This window comes from Chironomus tepperi, unplaced genomic scaffold (assembly GCF_022539635.2).
Source record: "Chironomus tepperi strain 1889 unplaced genomic scaffold, CSIRO-AGI_Ctep_v1 contig_351, whole genome shotgun sequence".
In the NCBI taxonomy this organism is placed as follows: domain Eukaryota; kingdom Metazoa; phylum Arthropoda; class Insecta; order Diptera; family Chironomidae; genus Chironomus; species Chironomus tepperi.
This window is the reverse complement of record NW_027226473.1, coordinates 134889-149385: the sequence shown is the minus strand read 5'-3', so window position 1 is coordinate 149385 and position 14497 is coordinate 134889. Positions and strand designations below refer to the sequence as shown.

General features: G+C 32.7%; 4 protein-coding genes across 6 annotated transcripts; 2 read left to right on the top strand and 2 right to left on the bottom strand.

The window, feature by feature from the left end:
* The first annotated feature begins 721 nt into the window (after positions 1 to 721).
* On the top strand, positions 722 to 4438 carry LOC139094181 (neprilysin-2-like). Its single transcript, XM_070645153.1, has 10 exons — positions 722 to 784; positions 846 to 1171; positions 1499 to 1710; positions 2085 to 2261; positions 2327 to 2422; positions 2495 to 2616; positions 2799 to 3367; positions 3426 to 3520; positions 3582 to 3773; positions 4131 to 4438. The coding sequence occupies exons 1-10, from the start codon at positions 768 to 770 to the stop codon at positions 4431 to 4433; spliced, it is 2109 nt and encodes a 702-aa protein (XP_070501254.1). The 5' UTR covers positions 722 to 767; the 3' UTR covers positions 4434 to 4438.
* Positions 4439 to 4540: 102 nt separating this feature from the next.
* LOC139094182 (CUE domain-containing protein 2-A) lies at positions 4541 to 13624 on the bottom strand. 2 transcript variants are annotated; one of them, XM_070645155.1, is made up of 5 exons: positions 13514 to 13624; positions 7043 to 7217; positions 6786 to 6930; positions 6324 to 6716; positions 4541 to 6153 (listed from the first exon to the last, which is right to left on the bottom strand). In XM_070645155.1, the coding sequence occupies exons 2-5, from the start codon at positions 7203 to 7205 to the stop codon at positions 5982 to 5984; spliced, it is 873 nt and encodes a 290-aa protein (XP_070501256.1). In that variant the 5' UTR covers positions 7206 to 7217; positions 13514 to 13624; the 3' UTR covers positions 4541 to 5981. The 2 variants fall into 2 exon arrangements, with proteins under 2 accessions (XP_070501256.1, XP_070501255.1); XM_070645154.1 differs by lacking the exon at positions 13514 to 13624 and adding an exon at positions 7908 to 10559.
* LOC139094180 (transcription elongation regulator 1) lies at positions 8290 to 13493 on the top strand. Its single transcript, XM_070645152.1, has 11 exons — positions 8290 to 8480; positions 8578 to 8797; positions 8865 to 9067; positions 9130 to 9683; positions 9743 to 9841; positions 9907 to 10092; positions 10150 to 10531; positions 10678 to 10828; positions 11921 to 12832; positions 13072 to 13241; positions 13299 to 13493. The coding sequence occupies exons 1-11, from the start codon at positions 8392 to 8394 to the stop codon at positions 13426 to 13428; spliced, it is 3096 nt and encodes a 1031-aa protein (XP_070501253.1). The 5' UTR covers positions 8290 to 8391; the 3' UTR covers positions 13429 to 13493.
* On the bottom strand, positions 13434 to 14394 carry LOC139094183 (zinc finger CCHC domain-containing protein 10-like). Of its 2 annotated transcripts, none has more exons than XM_070645157.1 (3): positions 14214 to 14394; positions 13939 to 14148; positions 13434 to 13677 (listed from the first exon to the last, which is right to left on the bottom strand). In XM_070645157.1, the coding sequence occupies exons 1-3, from the start codon at positions 14240 to 14242 to the stop codon at positions 13563 to 13565; spliced, it is 354 nt and encodes a 117-aa protein (XP_070501258.1). In that variant the 5' UTR covers positions 14243 to 14394; the 3' UTR covers positions 13434 to 13562. The 2 variants fall into 2 exon arrangements, with proteins under 2 accessions (XP_070501258.1, XP_070501257.1); XM_070645156.1 differs by having other exon boundaries at positions 13434 to 13680; positions 14214 to 14382.
* Positions 14395 to 14497: the final 103 nt, after the last annotated feature.

Below are 14497 nucleotides of genomic sequence, written 5' to 3'. Positions count from 1 at the left end.
GAACTCTGATCTAAAAGGAGACTCAATCTCAAGAGTTTTATATCCAACTATCGACGCATACCACAGCTAATGTCAAATTTCCCAAATACTCATCAAACCCAACTCTGCTATTCAATCCAAAATAGAAAAGATTCAATTCCCAAAGAGATAATTCATTATAAATCAATTTTAAAGTCAGATCATCAACATTCACAATTCGTCTAAACTGGTTTAAGTTATATACAAAAATATCGAATAATAATTAGTCCAACATACAAGCTTGACATTACGGTAAATAATATTAGCTACAGCGGTGTATTTATATTTCTTGTCAATCATTCATGCTGTGCAAGTTACTCGATTATTAATGATTTGTTGATGCTTTTTTGACATGTTATAGCTCGGCACTTTTGTTGATAAGAAAGAAGCAACAACTACACACGCATACTGTATCATTTTGGCATCAATAATTGAATTTTCATTTAGGAACCGAATTGGAAATGCGAAAATTAATTAGCTATGAATCATCGAATGTAAAGCAACAATTATTATGCCCAAAACCATAAAATATTAGTTATCATGAGCTTACAGCTGATTATTGTAAATAGAAATCAAAAGATTTAAATGCATGTTAAGTAGGTTGAATGATCTTTTTTTTCTAATAACATACGTATGTGTGGGTGTTTCATTCTACGTATTAAAGGCATCTTATGAGAAGACTTTCTTCAGTATTTTCGCACATTTCAGTCAGTTCGGTTGCTCGTCTGAGAAGTTCTTATACTGCGATCATGTTTTGGAAGACGAAGTAAAATAAAAGATTTAATTTTATTAAGGAACTGATAATTATTTTGTAATTCTTTAAATAGGTTTTTAGTGTTGTTAGTTCTCGTGACTGTCTTAAAATCAGCAACACCGCAGAAAGTATGTAAATCGAAAGTGTGTCAATTAGAAGCTGAGAATATGAGAAATAAAATCGATGATTCTGTATCGCCGTGTGATGATTTCTATCAATATGCTTGTGGCAATTACAATCCAGCTATACCTGACGACAAGTCGGAAGCGAATATCTTTAATGAGCTACAAGATTTATTGGACGAGCAGCTAAATGAAAGTATGAGTGAAGAATCATCGGATAAAGACATTAATCCACTGAGAGTTGTTAAGAATTATTATCAAGCTTGTATGGATAAAGGTTTGTGGATGTTTTGTGTATTAATCTAAACTTGCTACTCTAAAGGCCGAATAAGAAGCAAAAATGCATCATTTATGCAAATTATCTCAAATTATGAGAACAGCTTATTCATTGTGTACAGCTTCAGGTAGAATTATTGTTCTTATCTGGAACCAATGAATAATATATTCATAGCATAGTACAAATCGGTATATCCATTAAAAATTCGACCTAGACGTGACTTTTTATTGTTGCTGAATTTGGTTTAGATCCGGCACCAGACCAGAGTCACGTCGGAATTATTATCAATAACTAATTCTATTGATTCTTGTTTTTATGGATCCACAGAAACCATCAACAAAATCGGTCTAAAGCACGTTGTTGATAACATGATCTACCTTGGAGGATGGCCGGTAGTCAAAAGTCATAAATGGGATGAATCTACATGGAGATATCAAAAGTTTGTTCAAACTGCTGAGCTTCTAGGCTTTCCTCAAAACTATCTATTTGGATTTGGATTAATACAGGATCTGAAGAATGAAACCCGGAGGATATTGGTGGTAAGGTTTTGGATTCTTTTGGAGTTGGTCATTATATAGATCTTTAGTGCTTATTACTGTAATTGTCTTGTGTACTGTGCAGAATCCGAAGCCGACTTTGATTTCATACAAAAATCGTGTCGACTTCAAGATCTGATAATGTATTGTCTTTCTCTGGAGACACAAGGCTCCATTTGTAAGCTACTCAGAGATCAAAGTCCTTTAAGACTCTATACGAATTCTTTTGGTTCCTTTTAATTCATAGAAATTGATCTATGACTTTAAAATCTATCCAAAATGTCATGAATTCCCAAAAATCTAGCAATTAATTATCACTGCTACATCTTAACATTGGAACATCAACTCCTATTTATTTCCACACCTCCCTAATATAGGTTGATCAACCCGGATTAGGACTGAGCCGTGAATTCCTGGTCAAAGGACTCAATGAGTCATTAACACAAGCATATCATTCATTCCAAGTTGATTTGGCTGTATTGTATGGCGCCGATAAAGAAGATGCCGAGAATGATATGAAGGAGGTCCTTGACTTTGAAATTGCTTTCGCAAAAGTAAGCAAGTATGCCATAAAAAGCTTAATTTTTAAATACCAAACAGAGATTCTCTTTCGACACAGATCACACAATCAAAAGAAGAAAGACGCGATGTGACAAAGCTGTATAACTTGATAACAGTTAGCGAACTGCAAATGATGTTTCCATGTTTACATTGGGTGATTATTTAGGTTGAATTGATTACTGATGATGAATTATCAATTAGCACTATTTTCTTTGACGTTTTGCAGCTCAACTATATGAATGCATTCCTTCCAAAAGATAAACAAATTGATAAAAGTGAAGTTCTTATGATTACTAGTAAGCAGGTGATGATTGATATTCATAAGCTGTTGACCAGCACACCACAAAGGTATGTAAATGTTTGGGTTTGATTAGATTCTGGGTTTGTTTACTTCTGAATCTGATCCTGAATCTGAAGAGATCCAGATCTGAGCTTTGCAGATTGAGATATCAAGCACAGATCTAGCTCTTTGTAGAATAAGGGATGTATAGATATGAATCCTAAATGCAATTTTTCCCTCATCAATTCAGAACAATAGCAAACTACGTGATGTGGAGAATAGCCTTATCAACATCCAGCCTACTATCCGATGACATCCGAGAGCGACGACTTCAATACACAAAGAAGCTAACTGGTGTTGAAAAGTATAAACCAAGATGGAAGGAATGCGTCAGTTGGACATCAAATTATCTCTCAATCGCTTCCTCAGCTCTTTATGTCCGAAAGTATTTCAATGAAAAATCAAAGCACGATGCATTGGAACTTGTTGACAAGATTAAGGATGAATTTAGAACGACATTGAAGACAACAGAGTGGATGGATGAAAAAACAAGGGAGAAGGCTATTGAAAAGGCATTGAAAATGATAAATTTCATTGGATATCCTGATGAACTTAATGATGACAAGAAGCTAATTGAATATTATGAAGATCTTGAGATTAATAACAAGGAATTCTTTAAATCCTTCCTTAAATTAAACCGATTCAGTACGAAGAAAGAACTTGCCAAGTTCCGCGAGACAGTCAACAAAACAGCATGGGAAGACCACTCTGACGTTGCCCTAGTAAATGCATTTTATAGCCCAACCGAGAACAGCATCCGTAAATATATGCAAAATAGTAATTTACGTCTATAAATTAATCAAAATATCATTCACAGAATTTCCTGCCGGCATCTTACAAGGTCAAATGTTCTCAGCTGATCGACCAAAATACATGAATTATGGATCAATCGGATTTGTTATTGGACATGAAGTGAGTGCAACTTTTTGTGGGACAATTAACAAATTTGTGCTAATAATCTTGAACTATTTAGGTAACTCACGGTTTTGACGATCAAGGTAGACGATTCGATGGAAATGGCAATTTAGTTGATTGGTGGGCTAAGGACACAAAGAATGCATACAATGAAAAGGCACAATGCATCATTTATCAATATGGAAATTACACAGAGCCTACTACTAATTTGAAATTGAATGGCGTTCATACACAAGGAGAGAATATTGCGGTAAGTTGATATAAGGGTTCAGTTAAGATGGATGTATTGTGGATGTGCAGGCCTGCAGTTTTTGACTGTACCTTATAATTCGTCGTAGACTGCAGGCCAGTAGCTATGGACGAGTCTTGGTTAATATTGAAATTGAATCGGTGGTTGTCGTGTTGCACACTTGAGCGACACAACATGGTTGCAAGGACACAGCAACATTGTGATGTTGACGACAAAACGTTGAAATGACGTAAATGTAGCAAATGGCTTGTTTTCGATGGATGTTGTAATTTTGTCGCTCGGGACAGGATATATGTTTTCTAGGCGTTATCCACAAAGTAGCTTCATTACTAAATTAAATTTAATTTCTCCAAACAGGACAACGGAGGCCTTCTCGTGTCATACAAAGCATACCAAAACTGGGTGAAGGAAAATAAAGAAGAACCAACATTACCTGGATTGGATTTCTCACCAATACAACTGTTTTGGATGTCCGCAGCTCAGACATGGTGCAGTAAAACCAGACCTGAGACAATGAAGCTGAGAATTTCGACTGATACACATTCACCTCCGCTGTTTAGAGTTAATGGCGTTGTAAGTAATACTGTTGAGTTCTTGAATGACTTTAAATGTTCAGAAACATCTGCGATGAATAGAAAGAATAAGTGTAAAGTATGGTAGATAAATAGTTAGTAATAGTAGAGTAGAAATCGAAGTCGACTCTGATTTTTTATGGAATGGTCAAGTCCATGGAAATCAGAGTCGACTTTGATCTCTAAAATAGAGTATTATTTTTTGACAAAGAAGGATATGCCCATTTTTTTATTATTGAGTTAATATTTATGTTGAGAAGTATGAGAATTCTAAAGAACAATTTGTTTATGGTCAAAAAATGTATCAATTAAGTATCTTAAGATATAATTAAATTAATTTATTTTATTTTTGTAATATCATTCAATCCACTTAATAGGAGCTGTTTCCTAATCTTAACCCTTGAGATTTATTCTTTTCACAAAAAATCAAAAAAAAAAAAAGTCTTTAAAATAAGTTAAATTATAAAGCAAAAAAATGTCTTTCATTCACTGTCCTTTGTTTGTAAGTTAACTTAAATATTATGCAATAAAATATATATACTTTTTATGATAAATCACAAGAAATAAAGTCTAAAATAAATTTTATACACAATTCTTTTTGGGGATATATTAACTTTAAAATGCATTTTGAGCTTAATTTGTTTGTTTTTTCATTTTTGTATCCTTTAGGGGGGAAATACTAAAACCATTCAAGATAATGGTTAATAACATACACAGTCTCTACGAAACTACATTCAATAATAATTATTAAATTTTTTATGTCTTTGACATACATTATTCACTTAAATTTGTGACATTTTCATTGATTTTTTTAAACAATTCATATAAAAAATATCAAGACATGAGCGACATTAAGGAATAATGATGAATTTATAAAGGATTGAGATGTAATTTGATATTTTCAAGTACGGCAAATTTAAAAAGATTAACATTAACCCGAGGATTAAAAATAAATCCTGGGATTAAATATTTAATCCATCGGATTAAAAATGAATCTAAGTCTCAAATGATTCCATCAATAGTCCATAAAGTCGTCACATCTTGTCAAAAATAGTACATTTTTTCAAAAAGATTAAAAAAAAATAAAAAGATTAAATAATTGTCAGAGAATTGACATGGAAATGTTTCCAGAAATTTCACATGTCAAATATCCTAAATTAAACAGACTTGTACTACATAAAACATATACAATTTTATAATAATAATAACTTAAATTAACTGAATTAAAATACTAAATGTGCTTAAAATGAATATCATGACTAGCATCAAATGAACTTTTAATGAAATTCGAAAATATCACAAATTTAAATGAATATATCATTCTCAATTTGAATGATTGTGTCACAGACGAAAAGATTAAGTTTATAAAATACAGTGCTGAACTACAACTACTGCTGTATAATAGGAAATGAGATAATTTTGTTGGAAAATATTTTTTTGAGTAATGATAATCATCATTATCGTTATTATAGTTGTCATTATAAGTTGAGATCATTCGTTTAGTTAAGAATGAAAATGGGTAAACATCAAGAATCATCAGTATTGGGACACACATAAACACTATATGAATGGTATACATAATTGTATACATAAAGGATGTCAAATTTTGATGTTTCCGCACAATAAAAGCGTTTTGTTACGGTTGAACCTTTTTTGGCTTACGAAGTTCACCATCATTTTCCGTATAACGTTCACCTTTCAATGACACAATCTTGTTATCTCGATATCGTATCATCTTTTTCGGTTCGACTTTCGGAATGAATGGACGATGTTCTTGCTTTGCTTCGTTTTGATCGACGTATGAGTATCTAGACGAAATTAAATAAATTGACAATTATTAGAATTAAATTTAATCAATAATATTAATGACAAAAACATGGTAACCTATGACTAGAGCTTGAGCCCGAGCTGCACACTTGACAAGGTAATGCTCGGACTTAACCAGCTATATTCATAGTTCGTGACATCATTGCTATACCTTTCAATGATACGATTCTTCAATTCCTTTTCGTCGACAACTTTATTGGAATGCTTAATATTAGTGCGTCCAGAATTGTAAAAACTTTGGCCTGATTCTTGACGATGCATGATGATTTGACGAGCACGGTCAATTTCACCATTTGCAATTGTCATGCAATACTTAATTTCCATCGATGTACTTTCGGGAAACATTTCATGTAAACGTTCACAATCTTCCAAAAATATGTCACAATTGCTGTCTGTTGATCCACTGCCATCACTTGTCTCAGACAAATGTTGAATTCTCTTGACATGACTGTTTGTTTCCACAGATTCATTCGATGTATTTGACGTGTTTAATGGACGACCTTTCAATTTCTCCTCCGGAATCAAGTCTGACAATCTCAATGTCCTATATCATTTTAATAATAAATGAGATAAGTTTTATTGGATATCTAATAAAAATAGACAATTTTCTTACTCGAAGCTGAGAATTGGCTTTCCATTTTCTTTTGGCTCGTCTAATTTAGATAATTGAGATTCAAGTTCGAAGATCCATGAACAAATGACGGCCGGATCAATTTTGGCAAAATCAGCAAAATATGCCGACATCATTTCTTGAAAGGCTGAATATGGGAGAAAGAAAGGAAATTAGAGATACTTATTGGAATTAATGGACAGACTGATTGTGGTCATTCGGTCCAAAACACTTGAAAATAGTTAAAGTATGTAATTTACCTTCGACATCAAAGCTTTCATCTTGAGATGCTTCCTCAAGGATTGATATAACGTATTCCAAGACGACTTCGTCGAGAACCTTCAAGTTTGCACCCGGGATATTTTTCTTGATGAATTGCGATAAGGATTTTTTCACAATATCATGCTGCTCGTTTACATTCATTTTCCTTCAGTGCTAAAATACCGAATGAACGAAACAAAAAAATATTTTTTATGCCTTAATTAGATACACAAAACTGAAAGGCTTCATATTAATATTTTTTTGGCTCAGGATCAATTCAACAAGATATTTAGTTTTGTAAAACGCAAATTAAATGTTGCAACAACAAATTAAAATACAGAGAAAAAAAAAATTTTCCTCTCCTTTTTTTCACTTTTATTGATTTTCAGTCACTCGGAACCCACCCTTGAAAATTGTAAATGTAAAATAAAGTTAATACCAATATTAAAGATTGCGTTTATTTGATAAAAAATCATGTCGAATATCCATAATAGGGAAATTTTTTTGTTTTCCCTACGACAATAACTATAATAAACATAAACGAGACATTGTACAAACTTTTTTTTTCCAATAAACTTATGCAGCAAGTCTAGCTTAATGAATATAAAAAAGTCCGTCTTTATAATAAAAATTCAAACTCGCCGGAACAATATTGAATGATATTATTTTTAGAAAAATACAATTAACACTGAATAGGAAAAATCCTTCAACTAGATATTGATCAATATAAGGATATTTCCATTGTCTCGTTTAGTTTGCTGGAATTTTCACAGATTTTTTTCTTGTTCAATCTTATTTGCTCAATTTTTCATGAATAATTCATGCGTAATAACGTTAAATTCACTTTTCTTCAATTAAACTTACTTTATTTTAAACACCGGCGTCAAAAGATTAAAATTTAAATTAACTAAAAACACAAATATCGTCAAGAAAGAAAATTCTTTAATTTTCGCTGATTTTTTTGGACAATTTTTTTTAAATCGATACAAAAATTCGGGGAGGTCAACTACGATGTGTTTTCTTAGCCAAATTTTCCGAGCATTTATTTTGATCAATTTTGTCCGACTGTCCCGATTACATATTTTTTGAATTTTTAAAAACTGTTAAAGTTTTTATTATTATTATAAATTAATTTAACAAACTTTTAGCACCTGTGCTTCATTTATCATCAAAAAGTTCACAATAAGTGCGCTTTAAATAAACAAAGTTTCCTACTCTTTCAATGTTTACTATCATACAAGTCGAAATCATTAATTTTGAGAGTTAAAAATAAGGCGAATGTGAAAATTTTAATATTTTTAATTAAATAGCATAAAGTACAAGTTTTTGACGTCTCTTAGTTAATGAAATGGATTTAGACGAAGGTACAAGTGCTATTGACAATGGAGAACAAGAGGAAAATGTATTTTCCAACGACTTTACAGAGGATTTTGAAAAGTGAGTTTTTCTTTCAATATTTCGTATGAAAAAGCATTATTTATTAATATTTCTATGATTAAATTGCATTTAACTAACTTTTTGTCACCTATTTTAGTGGTTGGAACAATGAGAATAACGATAACCAGCCGCCAATCAATCAACCAGTAACTTCCCAACAACCTCCAGTTCAGAGTGAAAATCGATTTGTTCCTAATAATAGCAATCGAGGAAGTAATCGTGGGAAAGGTCATAGAGGAGGGAGAATAGCAGGTCCAAACAATTGGAATCCTCATCAAACTGGCTTACCACCACCACAACAACCCCCTCAACAAATGGTAAGATTTAATTAAACACTTAATTTCGTATGTATGTACATATTAAACATGATTAATAATTCATTAGCAACAAGAATTGTGGGTTGAGACGAAAACTGGTGACAATAAGTCCTATTTTTATCATGCTGTAACACGCGAAACCACTTGGAATCGTCCAGATGGTCCGAATATTAAAGTCATGACGCAGGCTGAGTTTGAAGCATATACTAGACAACAAATGAGACCAATGGAACAACAAAGACCTGATCAAATGAAGGATCCCAAAATGACGTGAGATTTAATGAATTTGTGGTTTCTAAACTTTTGTGACTTAATTACTTCTTCCTTTTCAGAATGATGCCGCCAAACTTATTGGAGCATAATACACATTTGCCACCACCAACTCAGCAAATGCCTCCATTTATGCCATCATTTAATGCAAATGTCTCACCATTCGGAATGCATGCTCCTCCTCATTTTAATGCACCATTTCCACAATGGCAACCACCAAATGATCCAGCAAAAATGTTTGACAATCGAATTGATCCAAAAATTCTTGCAAAAGCAGCTGAATGGACAGAACATCGTGCACCAGATGGTAGACCTTATTACTTCAGTTCTGCACGCGGAGAGAGTGTTTGGGAACGTCCACAAGCATTGAGAGAACTTGATGAAGCCAGAGCAGCGTTTATGCATCAACAACCGCCAATGACATCAAGTCAAGGTAGTATAACGTTTGATTCTGCAGGAAATATGGTCAAACCAGGAGCTTTGATGACTAAGCCTCCAATTGAAGTTGCTGATCCAGGTGAAAAAGATCGCAAGCGTAAGGAGGAAATGGAAAAGGCAAAATTGCCACCAAAACCGCAAGATAAAACTCGACCAATTTCGAGTACTCCAATCGCAGGTAAATTTTGATTCTATTCATGCTTAATTTCTGGATTTTTAATAATTTAATTTGTACAGGAACACCATGGTGCGTTGTCTGGACTGGAGATAGTCGAGTTTTCTTCTACAATCCATCGTCACGAACAAGTGTCTGGGAAAGACCTCAAGATCTTGTCGGTAAGCAAGTCTTTAACATTATTTATGTCCAACATCTTCAAAAAATGATTATTTTCTTAATACAGGACGTCCTGATGTCGATAAAGCAGTTGGAGAAATACCTAATCAACTGAAAAAGGATGGTAATGTAAAGGAAGAGGTACAGGTTAGTGAAAAAGCTAATAATCCAGGTACAAAAGTGGAATCGGAGAAGAGCAGCGAAGAGGATGAAGAAGATGAGGAAGTTCCGTCAAAGAAATCAAAAGTCGAAGGTAATTTGTGACATATTATGTCCTATGTTTAGTTACTAATTCTAATAGTCTTTACAGAACAAATAGCAGTTCCAGTAAAAATCCAAAATGCACCACCAATTGTCGAGAAGAAAGTCGATGTTGTTAAGGATCCAGCAGTTGAAGCTGAATTAAAGGCTGCAAAGGAAAGAGCACAAATTCCATTGGAAGTAAGAGTTAAACAATTCAAGGAAATGTTAAAGGAAAAGGAAGTTTCAGCATTTTCAACATGGGAAAAGGAATTACATAAAATTGTATTTGATCAACGTTATTTACTTCTTGCAAGCAAAGAACGAAAACAGGTATTTGAGAAATATGTCAAGGATCGTGCTGAAGATGAGAGACGTGAAAAGAGATTTAAGGCACAGAAGAAACGTGATGACTTTAAAGCCTTAATGGAGGAAGCAAATTTGCATTCAAGGTGGGTTGCTAACGTGTTTTTATAATTTGAAAATTGTCAAAAAATTGGTTTAAAATTTTGAAAACTGTTGAAATTTAAATTTTTGAAAACCGTTGAAATTTAAATTTTGAAAAGCCGTTAAAACAAATATTTTTCTTTAATTTTAGGTCAAACTTTTCAGACTTTTGCTCTCGATATAGCCGCGAAGAGCGCTATAAAGGTATTGAAAAAATGCGAGAACGTGAAAATCTTTTTAATGATTTCTTAAGCGAATTAAGACGCCGTGAGAAGGACGAGAAACATCTTAAGAAGGAACAGGTGAGCTATATGACTTCAAATTTAAGAGAAAATGATATAAAAAAAGAAAGAAGATTTTCTAACTTTTGTGCACGAATGGAATTTCACACTCAACCTATTTTTTTACTTGTCAATTCATTCATCAATACACGATTTTTTTGTGTGAAATTTTATGTTGTGTAAAGTCACAAATAATGAAGCTTTTAAGCATATCCTTTAAAAAAAATGACCAAAAAATATCTAAATCTCTATCAAAGTTCATCATTTTGTGTTTTCCTTAGTTTAATGATTTTTTAATTTTACTATTCATTGTTGTTATTTATTCTAAAAAATATATTCTACGTCGATGGTTATACAGATTACTGTAATTACAACATACTACCACTTATCCTTGAAAATTCAGTAATTTGTTAATCTACATCCAACAAAACCGGTGTCGGTTAGAATCAGAGAGATGCTGTCGTCCTCAAATAATATTGTCGCAGGACATCACGATGACTAGGGTTCTTAGACGAAGAATATAAAATACTATTTTTAATGGTATAGATCACAAAACTCATGCTCTGCAGAACTATAAATATTTTATTATGATATATTATGCATTAGAAGTGACTATACGGAATGAATAGAGTATTTTCTGAAGAATTGATGATGTTTGAGAAGGAAAATGCTTGAAATCTTTATGTTCTAATGGTTCTTTTAGTCAATTGACGCTTTTGACTTGATTTATTGTCAGAATTGCGAAATTTAAAAGAACTTGCAAAATAACGGTTTTCTAAAATTCAAAAATTTAACGGATTTCAAAAATTCAAAAGCTTAACGAAGTTTTTTGAGAAAAATTTAACGAAAAGTCAAAACCATAAGAACTAGTTCCGTGTACAACTTCTATGCAAATTACGTGTTCCATTATCGAGACTTAATGTGACCTTCTCTTTCAGCAGCTAATCAATTTTCTTCCAGGAATGAGAATGTTCATTTAATGCCAATAATTAAGTGAAAATTTTCGAACAATTTTGAATTTAGTTCCTAAGTCAATTAGATATTAAGCATGTCACTGTCATTATTATTTTTATTGATGTTCTATTCTTCCCAATCTCGTTTATCAATGACTAGATTCGTAAGGACTTCTTTGACTTATTAAAGTCACATTCAGAAATCGATCGACATTCACATTGGATGGATATAAAGAAGAAATTGGATCAAGATCCAAGGTATAAGGCCATCGTAGATTCAATTCAACGTGAAGATTATTTTTATGAATATGTCAAGATGTTGAAGGAGGAACGAAAGAAGGAAAAGTCCAAAAAAGCTAAAAAGTCTGAAAAGAAGGAAAAGAAAAAGAAGTCAAAGGATAAGGATCGTCATCGTAATGAGTCAATAAACAGTAATAATGATAATGGAAATAAGAGCAACGATGATTCAGTCAAAATTGTAAAGGAATCGCCGGAAAAGAATGATGAAAATAAGCCAACAGACATGGAAATTGATGATGATGATATCAAGTCTGAAATGGAAATTGACAAGTCTGGATCTGAAAGTGAGAAAGATCAAGAAGATGGCGAACATTCAGGCACTGATGAAGACAGTGAAACTGAAAAGGTTCGAAAAGATAAGGAACGTCAACAGCGTGCAGAAGCGAGCATTAAAGAGCGTGAAAAGCAAGTTCAATTGAAGCTGGCTGAACATTTGAGAGATCGTGATAAGGAACGACAGCATCATAAGCACGATGAAGCTATAAGAAACTTTGGTGCTCTTTTAGCTGACTTGGTGCGAAATCCAGACTTGACATGGAAGGAAGCAAAGAAATTGTTGAAAAAGGATCATCGATATGATTCTGATTTAGAGCGTGAAGAACGGGAAAGGCTGTTCAATGATCATATCAACATGTTGGCAAAGAAGAAGCGGGACAAGTTCCGTGAAATGCTTGAAGAAATTACAACATTGGAACTGACTAGTTCATGGAAGGAAATTAAGCGTTTAACTCGTGACGATCCACGTTACTCTAAGTTTGGAAATTCTGATAAGGTAAGGATAATTGATTGCTTATGACTGCTATGCATTGAAAATTTTCAAAAATTTAAATTTTTAGCGGTTTTCAAAAATTTGAATTTTTAACGGTTTTCAAAAATTTGAATTTAGACAAACTCATAAAATTTGAAATCTAAAAAGCCGTTACTTTTTTAAAAGAGTTTCATGCAGCAGCAACGAATTCAGAGCAATTATTAATTAATGACAATCAATTAATGATTCATATCCAATTTCAGTGCGAACGAGAATTCAGAGACTACATAAGAGACAAAACAGCAAATGCAAAATCCGAGTTTAAAGAGCTTTTGCAGGAATGCAAATTGATTACTCACAAGAGTTATGACCAATATAAAGAAAATCATAATCATTTAAAAGAAATTGAAGATATATTGAAGAATGATAAACGGTGAGTGAATAGGAAATAGCCAATTGTGACTCAGTAATAATTAAATTTTAATTACAGATATTTAGTATTGGAGCACATGCCGCGCGAACGAACAGACATGATTCTATATTACTTTGAAGATTTAAAGAAGAAAGGATTTCCAGCACCAATAACACAAACAATAGATAATAATCGACGAAAGAAGTAAATTAATTTGCACGTTAAAATGTCGATTGTATTTCAATCCAAAATAAAAAGATTAAAAATTTTAAATTCCTTTTGTTTGTACATACTTAAAACTTAAAGCCTTAAAAAAATTGTTTTGATGAGAGAATCAGATGATTATCCTGAGGAACTAGATGAACTGCTCGATGAGCTGCTTGTTGATGAGTCGCTCTCTGAATCGCTACTGCCGCTGGATGATGAACTGCTCGAGGATGAGTCCGAATCACTGGAACTGCTGGAAATATGGAGGAAACGTTAGATATGTCTGGTTTTGAGACGCTTTGAGACTAGATAGTCAAATATAGTCGAATTGCTAGATTTTGGGATATGACATACGATAGTCAATTTTAGTTCAAGATCCTTTCACACAGTAAATGCACAGGACTCAGTCATTGGACCAAATCCAGCCCTTGAAACTCAAGAATCATAGAAAATCCTGAATTCACAATCATCAATCGAAAAAACCAGTTGCACTATCCAAATAGTCACTTACCTTGAATTCGCAGGCGAACTTTTCTTATTTTTCTTTATTGGCGGTTCCTCTTTATTATCCTCTGTAACTTTTTCTTCAGTTTTTTGCTCCAAATTCTTCTTTAAAATTTTTGTTCGACTGTCTCTCATTAATATTTTACGTTTGTTCTTGCACTCATAGCTGTAATGTCCATATTCCAAACACTTTTGGCACCGAACTGTCGCTAAATCCCTAAAATACAAAATTTTGATAATAAATTTTTTGTTTTTAATTTTTTCTGCACAACTTTAACTTACTTTTCAGGTTTTTTCTTCGGAACAATCATAATAATGAGTATTAAGTTAATTAACGTTTGCCGGATGAATCAATAACTTCCCGTTCTGTTTGTTTTAATGTTTTTATTTTTCTATACAATTTAAAACCGTACAAAATGAAGCGCTTTCGATAATGCAAGTTGAGAAATAATGTCAAGTTAGTGGTCGAATAAACCGGCTAATTAAAGTGGACTATAAAATGGTCAAGTTAATGGTCAAATTAATTAGTGAATTAATTCACTGGATCTCAAAGGGTATACAAATAT

Coding starts and splice junctions, on each gene's coding strand:
- LOC139094181 (XM_070645153.1), top strand. Junction 1,172..1,498: donor TCAAGCTTGTATGGATAAAG/GTTTGTGGATGT, acceptor ATGGATCCACAG/AAACCATCAACAAAATCGGT. Junction 3,368..3,425: donor CCCAACCGAGAACAGCATCC/GTAAATATATGC, acceptor TATCATTCACAG/AATTTCCTGCCGGCATCTTA.
- LOC139094183 (XM_070645156.1), bottom strand. CDS start 14,242: ATGATTGTTCCGAAGAAAAAACCTGAAAA. Junction 14,149..14,213: donor CCGAAGAAAAAACCTGAAAA/GTAAGTTAAAGT, acceptor TTTGTATTTTAG/GGATTTAGCGACAGTTCGGT. Junction 13,681..13,938: donor AGTTCGCCTGCGAATTCAAG/GTAAGTGACTAT, acceptor CCATATTTCCAG/CAGTTCCAGTGATTCGGACT.
- LOC139094180 (XM_070645152.1), top strand. CDS start 8,392: ATGGATTTAGACGAAGGTACAAGTGCTATTGACAATGGAGAACAAGAG. Junction 8,481..8,577: donor TTTACAGAGGATTTTGAAAA/GTGAGTTTTTCT, acceptor CACCTATTTTAG/TGGTTGGAACAATGAGAATA. Junction 10,829..11,920: donor AACATCTTAAGAAGGAACAG/GTGAGCTATATG, acceptor ATCAATGACTAG/ATTCGTAAGGACTTCTTTGA.
- LOC139094182 (XM_070645155.1), bottom strand. CDS start 7,205: ATGAATGTAAACGAGCAGCATGATATTGTGAAAAAATCCTTATCGCAA. Junction 6,931..7,042: donor TGAAAGCTTTGATGTCGAAG/GTAAATTACATA, acceptor TCCCATATTCAG/CCTTTCAAGAAATGATGTCG. Junction 6,717..6,785: donor AAGCCAATTCTCAGCTTCGA/GTAAGAAAATTG, acceptor AAAATGATATAG/GACATTGAGATTGTCAGACT.